Raw genomic sequence first — 10,280 nt, 5'->3', positions numbered from 1 at the left:
GGCTTCGGCGGCGGTAGCGCGCGGAGCGAGGCTGGGAGAGGCCCCGGGGAGGGCGAGGCCGCGCGCTCCCGGCCACCCTCGGGGACCGCCTGCCGGCCGTGCTCCCTGGAGGCTTCTCGGACCACCACTTGCTCCGCGGTGCCCGGGAGACTTCCTTCGCAGCCTCCGAGTAGCGTAGGTCAGGACGGGCCCTGCTGCCCGCGGATTTCCCTGCCGCGCGAGCTCGCCGCCCCCTTCGCTCTGCCCGCCCACACGGGCTGTCCCGCCCGGGCGGGGCGCACCGGCGAGGACTGGGCTTTGCCTGGCGTTCCCGAGGTTCCAGGATCGCCCTGGCCCGGGAGGTGGCTTCCGAAAGAAAGACCAACAGTTTCCTGGAGTTGTACACTGGAATTCAGCTCATTTCCCTCCAGCCACACCCAGACTTTCATCTCTGTTTTGGCACGGGGAGCACAGCCAGGAAACACGTTTGAGATGATTGGAGGAAACGGAGGGCAGGATGGGAGGAGAGTGCCCCCGGGCCGGAGGAAGGAAGGGGAGAGGGGGGTCCCCCGCCGTCAGCACCGCATCCTCCCGACCCTCACAGGGCCGTGGTCCCCCCCACCCCGGGCCCTTCACTGACCCTGTCTGTGCTGGGACTCAGTTACCCCTCTGCGTTAGATCCCACCTGGCCCACGCCGTGCCCTGCTCTTCCCACTCTGCCGTCCTTGTCTCTGCTCTTGACTCAGGGCTGTCATCCGCGACCCTGTGCAGGACTAAGCCTGTTCTTTCCTCTCCTGGAGAAGAGCTGTGCTGTCTGGAGGCGGCTCGCAGAGGCTCTGAGAGACCGTCACACCCACATTCGCAGGCCCTTTCGCTGCGTCCTGGGAGAGAGAACTCTGTCTCAGGAGGGGTGCGCCCTCTGGGGGCATTTCTTGGAAGCTGGGTGGGAGGTGGAGGTAGTGATGCGCCCAGGCTGGGGACCCTTCTGGAGGTGGCCGTCCTCAGTCTCCTGTAGAAATGGTTTGCCTCTCGGCCGCACCTTACCGTTGTGTTTTTGGATTCTGGCCGGGTAGCTGAGGTTTGGGGCTGAAAGAGCAAAGTCCAGAGTGTCTTTTACCGCCTTCCCAAACGAACCCCCGTATTTGGCTCACTTTTGTGAAGTGAGTGATGGGCCAGGGTCAGGCCCCCTAGGGTTTTGTCCTGCTCGGGGCTGTGAGGCGTGGGGCAGCAGCCCGCTGAGTCAGGTGTGCCCTGGGGGGGAGGTGGGAGGTGGCTGAGGGAGGGTCCTGTCCCCTTCCCCAGGGTCCGCGCCGGCTCACTGCCTGTGGCCTTGAGGGTGTGGGCTATGTGAATCTGGGCCAACACTCAGTGCCTGGTGTCAACTGCGGGAGTGAGCTGGTGTCCTCCGCCTCTGCTGGCCAGAGAGGTAGGGGAGGTTGAGTAGGGACAGTGCATCTGTGGCAAGCGGCTTGCCCGTACTGTCTGTGCGTGAGCATGAGTCCATCTGTCTGCCAACCACTGTCACTGCCTGTAGTGAGACAGGTACAGGCACCCTGTCCTGGGAGTCAGGTGGGCAGGCACGGGATCCCCATCCCTGGAGGAGTTGGGAAGGGGCATGAGCTCCTCTATACGCCCTCCAGTTGGGGCAAGGTGGGGGCTCTCCCTTCCCCACGGAGTGCGGGGTTGTATTTTCTTGTCTGACCTTGCCTGCACAGCACTGGGGTTGTAGGGTCATTGCTCAGTGCCTCCTCTACCCCCAGTGAGTCCAGGCGCACTCAGCTGTGGTTCTCTCCACTGCAGTGATGCTCAGTGTCTTCCCAGTGGTTTAAGCAGGCGTGTAGCAGTTGCTTGCTGAAGCACTGTGCCCTTGTTACCAGCAGATCCGCTGCCACCTCTCGGGAAGGAGAGGCCACTGGGGTAGGGTCTTTTTCGAGTTCAAGTTCATGAAGCCAGTAAGAAAACCTGGGTCACCAGACATGGTGCACGCCTGTAATCCCAGTACTTGGGAGGTGAGGCAGGAGGGTCACTGAATTCAAGGCCAGCCTGGGCTACAAAGTGAGCTCAAGGCCAGCCTGCACTGCATAGTGAAACCTTGTCTCAAAAAGACAAGAAAGAAAGAAAGCACAAGTTGTGTGCCAACCACATAGACTGTTCAGTGGCCAAAGGATGGAGAAGCAGGAGCCTCGTTCGCACACCAGCCTCACCCCACTGCAGCAGGGAGTCATGGACACGGGGCAGTGGGCCTTAGAGGGAGGATGTTCAGATGTTTTGGGAAAGGGGTGGCGGTTTCTAGGAATCTAGGTGCTCTGTGTTCTTCCTTTGTAGGGTCCACCCTGGTGACTGTGTAGTATCACGGTGGTACACATGCCATTTTGCCTTGGTCATGGCATTCTGCCTTGAGATAAGGCCATGAAAGCTGAGGTCTGTGAGAGATGGCTGAGAAACTGTTTCAGGCCCAGTTGGTCTTCCTTAGCAAACTGCTATGAAGAAGCATAGGCATCGATCCCTAAAGATAAGTGCAGTTAGAGCAGGGTCAGCAAGGCAGTCGTGCGGATGTTTCACTGGGTAATACAGCCCAGAAGGATAAAGGTGAACCCTGTTGGGTGACCTGTGTTACCCTGGAGGGAACCTAGGCTTGGGTGGTGAGAAGCCGTTTACTCTGAGAATCTGGATTGGTAGCTCCCAGTGCAGAACCTGGGAGAGCCCATGGCCTTTGTGCTTGGGTGGTGGACATGGGGCCGCTGGGGCACAGGGCCGGGGCTGTGGAGGGGTAGAGAGGAGGCATGGCTGGGGGCAGTAAGCTGTATGCGTGGGGAAATGTGGAGGCCAGGGAGGAAGCTGTGCGAGGTGGGAGGAGTTGGGGTCAGAGCCAGCCATGCGTGCGGTGTGCCTGTGCCATGTGTACCTGTGCCTGATAGAGCTGGGTGGTGCTTCTGAGAGATTACCTCATGGCCTACATTGGGGATTAACGAACGGCCTCCCTGCACGGGTGCCCTTCCTGTGAGATAGCCCCAAGGGAGCTAGGTGGCCCCTCCAGGAACCGGACACCCCCAGGGTTTCCCCTACCCACCTGGATGCTCTCCCTGGGTTCATGTGGGGACAGGTGCACATCTCAAGGCTGGGGGAGGAACCCCATTTCCTTTCTGCGCAGTGGGTGGGCGGGGCTGGTTTCCCATCCCCAAGGGATTTGGCTCAGAAGGGTGGGTCCAGGCTTGGCAGGGATTACCCCCAGCCCTCAGTGCAGAGCTGCTGCTGTGCCCGGCTCCAGGCTGGCTGGAGGCCTCACCCTGCGAGTAGGTGGGTGCTGTCCTGTCCCCAGGGTGGAGGCAGATTCTCTCTGGGGGCCAGATTTGGGGAAGATGGGTGCAGGGCTGGGGGCTAGGAGAGAGTAGGTGGCTTCAAGGTGAACCTGGATCCTCCACAGTGGAGGAAGGTCAGGTCCTGGATGGGGCTGGCTATGTCCCCCACCGGTGCCATCTTCACTGCCCCTGGAGGGTCTGGGGCACTGCCCAGCTTCCTGCCAGCCAGCTGTCCTGCCCAGGACACAGGCAGTGTCGAGACAGGTCCCAGTGCAGTGGGAGGTTCTGGAATGGGCTGAGGTTGAGCAGACCAGAATGTGGCCATGTTGCCTGGATGGATTGCCCTCCCCAGACCTGGCCCTGTCTGAGCAGCAGCTCCTGCAGGAGCCAGCATCCTGGCCCCTGTGTGGGAGGCCTTTGGGGCAGGTCTGGGGGAGGTGAAGGACACTTCTGGTGGTCCAGGGAGGGCTCTAGGGGTGGCCCTTGTGTCTCTGGGGTCCAGTGCTGTGCTGCAGGTGCCAAACATCCCGAGGCGTGAGGAGGCCACCCTCCTCCACTCACGTCTCGTCACCCCTACAGGCATGGCAGGACCCAGGCCCGTGGTGCTGAGTGGCCCTTCGGGGGCTGGCAAGAGCACCCTGCTGAAGCGACTTCTGCAGGAGCACGGCAGCATCTTCGGCTTCAGTGTGTCTCGTGAGTGCCTTGGGATATGAGGGCTGGGTCCCAGAGCCTCCAGACAGCGCACACCTCGCGGCATGGGTCAGCCTGCCTGGGGAGTGAAGTGGGGCTGGAGGGCCCTGTGGTCCCCTCAGCAGGTGACACCTCTTCCTAGATACCACAAGGAACCCACGACCTGGCGAGGAGAATGGCAGAGGTGAGCTGCCCAGGCAGTGCTGTGTTTTGTCAAGAGAGGCCCTGGCCTTCAGGGTACTGGGCAAGTTGGGGCCTGTGCATCATGCCAGTGCAGTGCGTAGGTCTTTGTGGGAGGATCTGGGGCCCCAGGACCAAGGCCGGGGGTCCCTGCTGGGTGCCATTGGCATGTGGCTAAGCACGTAGATGTGTGCCCATCAGCACCTCCCAGGTTCCCCTGTGCCAATGCATGCCCAGGAGGCCCACTCTGTAGAACCTGGAGAGGTGTCCGGTCCCGCCAGAGACCCTGGCTGTCTCTAGTCCCCCCACCTGTGGACCCTGTCAGGCTCCAATCCCCATGTGAGCGCTTTTGGTTAGAGAAAGGGCAGCGGGTACAGGGGAGAGGACAGCTGTTGGCCGGCCTGAGATGCCATCTGACAGCTTCTTCCTCCCCAGATTACTACTTCGTGACCAGGGAGGTGATGCAGCGTGACATTGCGGCTGGGGACTTCATCGAGCACGCTGAGTTCTCAGGGAACCTGTATGGGACGAGGTGGGCTGTGCCTGGCTAGCCTGGGGTACCCCCTGGCCGCCCCACCTGTTCCCTCTGCCACCCATATGCCCACCCAACCTGCTGGCCCCTGGAGCTGGGCATGGGCAGCATGCAGGCTGCACCGCCCCTCTGTACTAGCTCCTGCCCAGGTGGCTCTGGTGAGCAGAGAGGCCTGGACACATCCTGGCCGTGTCCTCTAGCCGCCCTGTCAGGATGAGCAGCTGGCAACAGTGATGGTACCTTGGGCCACGCACAGCATGGTGCCATAAGCGTGCACACCAGCAGTGCTGGGGGGCTGGGGTCGGGGGCAGCTCATCCACATCCCCATCACCCCTTCCCCCAGCAAGGCTGCCGTGCGGGCGGTGCAGGCCATGAACCGCATCTGCGTGCTGGATGTGGACCTGCAGGGCGTGCGCAACATCAAGAAGACCGACCTGCGCCCCATCTACATCTCTGTGCAGCCGCCCTCGCTGGCTGTGCTGGTGCGTGCCGGGTATGGGCAGGTGGGCAGACAAGTCGCCTAGGAGACACTGACCCTGGGGTGCTTTTTAGGAGCAGCGGCTGCGGCAGCGCAACACCGAGACGGAGGAGAGCCTGGCGAAGCGGCTGGCCGCCGCCCGGGCAGACATGGACAGCAGTGAGTGTCGTGCGCTTGTCTCCCTTTGGGTCTCAGCCAGGGTGAGGGTGGTGTTAGGCTCCTGCAGGATGAGGCAAATGGAGCTGCAGGCCCAGGTTCCACACAGACAGGAGACATGTGGCTTGAGGTCCTGGACGGACAGGGCGGAAACGACTGGAGGCCACCTTCTTGTACCCTGACCGTCCCTGCAGGCAAGGAGCCCGGCCTGTTTGACCTGGTGATCATCAATGACAACCTGGATGAGGCCTACGCGCAGCTGAAGCAGGCGCTGTCTGAGGTGGGCCACCCCGGCTTTCTTGTGCTCTGTGGAGCACCCGCTGTCAGCCTGGCCTGGGAGGGAGGTGGGCACCCAGCCCTCCTCAGTCCTGGCTCACTGACCCACTATTTCCTTTCTTGGCAGGAAATCAAGAAAGCCCAGGGGCCCGGCCAGGCCTGAGGACCAGCATCCATGTCCTCAGCCTGATGGCTCCAGGTGGGGCCTGGCTGGGTACACACAAAGTCCTGCAGGGGCCGTCACCGGATGGACGGAGCTGGCCCCACATGGCCCCATGATGGCTCTGCCCCTCAGTGGGAGCGGGCAGCTTCCTCGCTGGCCATGCTCTAAGGACCCTGAGGTGCCCTGCCCGCCTCCCTGGACCTTTCCTGTCCTCACCTCTCCTGCTGGAGCAGGCTGATTTGTGAATAAAAGTAATTTGGGCTAAGTGCACATCCCTGAGGTTGGGGGCTTGGTCCTCAGCAGGCAGGGGACACAGTGCTCTGTGTGGCGCCCCGGGTGTCTGTGTTCCGTGCCCTCGTCCTTGTTGCTGTCCAGGCTGCTGCTCGTAGAGTACATCCCATAAAGGGCCAGGCAGCTCTGTGCCCTCATCCTTGTTGCTGTCCAGGCTGCTGCTCGTAGAGTACATCCCATAAAGGGCCAGGCAGCTCTGTGCCCTCATCCTTGTTGCTGTCCAGGCTGCTGCTCGTAGAGTACATCCCATAAAGGGCCAGGGCCACATCCTTGCTCCCGTGCTGGTGGAGGCCTCACGGGGTACGGCATACAGGTGAAGGCCAGGGTTGGCCCTGGAGCTTTCCGGAGCCATAGGCTCTGATCTTGGGCCAACTCGCTGGTGCAGGTGCAGCGCCCTGGTCAGGTCTCAGGAAGTTCCTCATGCTTGGGGCTCCCCTTGGGAGGCCCCTCCATACTGTCCTGAGGAGTGAGTAGAGCCTAGAAAGCAGCACTGGCAACCAGGTTAGCTTTGGTTCCACTCCTTCCTCCCCCAGGATGTGGGGTGCATGTCCAGGGCCCGCCTATCGTGGAGGAAGAGGGGGGCCCAGGTGGAAACAGCCAGGAGACTGGGGCATCCTTGGCCATCCTAGGGGCCAGGTGGATGGAGAGGAGAGGCCAGCCTCCACTCCCTGCTGCTCCATCCCCATGGGACAATCAGGGATTCAGACCCTGAGGCCCAGCGGTAAACAATGGAGCCCTTGAAGGCCTGTCCTCCGCCCCCCAATTGTGCTTGGTGGTGAGAGCTGGCCCTGGCCCTGGCCACACATCCTCAGGGAGGGCCAGGAAGACCGGCAGAGTCCAGCCTGCAGGAGGGAGGGCTCCTGAGACTTGTTTCCTGGCCTGCAGAAGGTAGGGGCTGCTTGGGACCTCAGTCTCGCCCAGGGGAGGTGTACAGGTTGCTTGAGGGCCTGCCCCAGGGAAGACACATGAACTGTAACATAGTCCATGCAGACCCCCACCAGGCCTTGGAGGGCTCTGAGGACATCACAGGCAGGGACAGGAGTGGGGTCCCAGCCGCTGGGCTGGAGCAGCGAGGTGCTCGCCCTTGCCTGATGTGCCGCAGTGGCGGCCTTGCGGAGCAGGTAGGCGGGGTGGGCAAAGTAGGCTTGCCACTGTGTCACTGTGAAGCCAAATATCTGGTGTGCTCCTGAGGCTCAGTGGGGTGGGGGTGGTCCGGGCTTGGGTTGCCATCGGGAGCAGAGGGAGCAGGGATGCTGCCAGAACAGCACAGTGCCCTCCCTAGTGGCCTGAGAAGGGGCTGGGAGGAAGGCTTCTTCCTGCCTGAGCCTCCTCCCTGCCCTGTACCCCAGAAGCCCTGGGAGGGAAGGCACACGGTGAGGATTGTGTGCCACGCCTGAGCCTACATGCTGCTGACAGCCAGTTCCACTTCATAGGCTCAGGTGCCAGCACCATGCCCTGCTGTCCAGGGTCATGGGCCTGTGTCCCACCACCTGCCCCCGTGTGACGGGGGGGCCATACAAAGAGGTGGGATAGAACTTTACCCCCAGGGTTCCACCGGAGGGACCTGGAGGGAGGGCGGGGAGGCTGCAGTGGGGTTGGTTGTGTCGGTGGCTGTGGCCATGGGCGTGGCCTGAGGTCCCCAGGCCTGAGGTCTGGTGCTGGGGGCCCGGGCTGCTACATCCTGCTGGGCAGTCAGGAGGTATGTGGTTGGGGCAGAGACTATGTGTCCTGGGTGACAGCCATGGCCTTGCTCTGATGTGCTTTTACACCAGGGTAGGGAGTGTGCACAGGGCACAAGGCCAGGATCCAAGTAGGGTCTGGCAGAGACCAAGGTGCCATCATTTTCTGTTCCTGTGGTGAGCTGAGCCCTTTGGGTGCCCTGCTGCCCCTGGGCAGGTGGACAAGGGTGCCCCTGGGTAGCAGGTAGGGTCCTTGCTCAGGCCCAGGATAGGCAGGGCCTTGTGAGGATGAACCCTCTCTCCAGCCCTGAAGGACTGGGCTGCCTGGTCACACCGACACCTGGATAGGCAGGTAGGCTGCTCACTAAGAAGCCACCGATGCCACTGTCCTTGCTGCTCCCGGCTGCTGGGGACAGGACCCTGCTCCGCTCTGTCACTGGGAGTTCCTGGGCAGGTGTCACTTTGGGGTCCCTTGGGCCTGCCTCTGTGAGGGTCCATCTTGCACCTGCAGCAGGTGTAGATGGCACACTGGCCAGGGCGAGCACAGCAGGTTGCCACACCCCCTGCCCCCCAGGCCTGGTGGATGATAGCAGTGCCTGTGCTTTACCAGAACTCGGGTCTCCAAGTCCTGCCCGGCATGGCTCCAGACTACCCTGAGGCGCATCTTGGCCGAGTCGTAGGGTTCTGGACAAGGCTTCTGGTCCCCCTGTGAGAGCCCCTGTGGGCACTGCTGGTGAGACTCCCGGTGCTCACGGGTTTCAGTGGGGCCGCAAGGTGAAGAGCTGAGTCAGGGTCCAGGAGGCACTGCCAGGCTGCTGATCCGGTCACTCCCTGTGCCCCTGCCTCCAAGGCCAGGTGTGTGGAAGAGGCTTACAGTCTTCACTGGCATCTGTCTCCTCTGCACTGACCCCCAAGTTAGAACCTGACATCCAGACCATAACCTGTAACCTACATGGGGCTCCTGGTCAGCCTCATGTTCCCCCAGGAGGGTGCCTGTTCTCAGGTTGTGTGTGTTCCTGCGCACAGGTGGACCTGGGGGTGAGCACCCACATGTGCAACCCCTGGTGTTCTGTGTCCTTGTCCCCTCCCTGCCCCAGCTCGCAGACCTCAGGGCCTCCTCTTGGGGGTGGAGCACTGACATTCAGAACTGTCCAGCAGGCCCACAGGTCTCCACATACCTGCATATGTTCTATGGGAAACGGCCCACCTCTGTCAGGCTATACATGAGCTCATCCTGGTGTCTCCACCATGGCCCGTTATCCCTGGAACAACCGCCAGCTAAAGGGACAGGGCAGCACTGGGAGTTAGCCCGACCTAGTGGGCGGCAGCTCTTGAGCAGACCGGAGGGATCCAGCACATTTGTGTGCACATGTGTGTGCACAGACATGTATGTAGGAATGTGTGTGCAGAGGGCAGCCTGCTGAGGGGCCACTGTAAGGTACCCCTCTGAGTGGGTGTGGACCTGGGCTCACAGAGGGAGGACCTGAACAGCAGGGACCCAGAGGCAGTGATGGCACGGGCCTGCTACTCAGGGGCAAGATGGCCACACTCATTTTGCTCATGGCCTGAGTATGGTGTGGGCAGAGACACACACGCTGAGCTGCCCGGGCAGGGAGGCATTTGGGTCTGCCACGGCTTGCGGGCCCTGGCAGGTGCCTACGTCCTGTGGAGGAGGTAGCTGGGCCCCAGGGCTACATCTGGGCTCTGCCAGGTGAGCACCAGGACCACAGATCCAAGAGCAGGCTTGCAAATGAGCAGCTGTGACGGTGCCTGCGCCTGCATGTGCCTGCATGACGGGTCCCCAGGCAGTCATCTTGGGCTGTGCACATCTCCCTAACTGCATGCTCCATGATAATCAGCCACAAAGGAGTCTTTACCCCAGAGGAGACCCTGAAACGCGTGAGCTAGTGCCCCCCCAGAGGAGCAGGCAGGTCCTGGGCCTGCGGGAGAAGGAAGGGCGTGCAGTGGCCTGAGGGGCTAGGGACTACCTGTCTGTGTGTGAAGGTGTGGACCGTGTGCACATACAGGAGTGTGCATGGGTTGAGAGTGGTGTATTTTATGTGCATACACACACCACATGTAAGACTGCACGTCTCATGCACCATGTGTATGTTTGGATGCATCTGTCCCATGTGTGTACATAGGGTGTGCACCTGTGAGTGCCCGTGTGAGTATGTGTATGGTGTGCATCTATGAATTCACATGTGCCTGTATGTTGGGGCCAAGTGTGTACAGGTGTGCTCATGTGTGTATGTGCATCTCTAAGTGCATGTATGTGTGTGCATCGGCACTTGTATGCACAGGAAGGTTTGTGTTTGTGTGTGTAAAGGTGACTTTGCATGTGTATGTATCTGTGAGCACACATGGGTGTGCATCAGTGCAGACGTGCATGGGAGGGTCATGTCTGTGTGTGGCCCCAGAGGGGCTGTGCAGATGTGAGGAAGCAGGGTCGTTTCCTCAGGAACCTGGGCTGCCCCGTCTTCCTCTGGTGTGGTGAAGCCCCAGATGCATAAAGGCCGAGCTCGTGGCTCCGGCTGCTGGCCCCACACCTGCTGCT

General features: G+C 61.4%; 1 protein-coding gene across 1 annotated transcript; it reads left to right on the top strand.

The window, feature by feature from the left end:
• On the top strand, positions 1–6,023 carry Guk1 (guanylate kinase 1; the record flags this gene model as incomplete). Its single annotated transcript, XM_005414238.2, is given in 8 exon segments — positions 1–178; positions 3,858–3,971; positions 4,111–4,152; positions 4,584–4,680; positions 5,024–5,162; positions 5,233–5,317; positions 5,509–5,594; positions 5,718–6,023. Coding segments are annotated over 7 exon segments (597 nt in total). The 3' UTR covers positions 5,754–6,023.
• Positions 6,024–10,280: the final 4,257 nt, after the last annotated feature.

Source organism: Chinchilla lanigera, unplaced genomic scaffold (assembly GCF_000276665.1).
Source record: "Chinchilla lanigera isolate Chin_1 unplaced genomic scaffold, ChiLan1.0 scaffold00180, whole genome shotgun sequence".
Taxonomy (NCBI): Eukaryota; Metazoa; Chordata; class Mammalia; order Rodentia; family Chinchillidae; genus Chinchilla; species Chinchilla lanigera.
The sequence above is the reverse complement of the archived record's forward strand: the minus strand, read 5'-3'. Positions and strand labels throughout refer to the sequence as shown.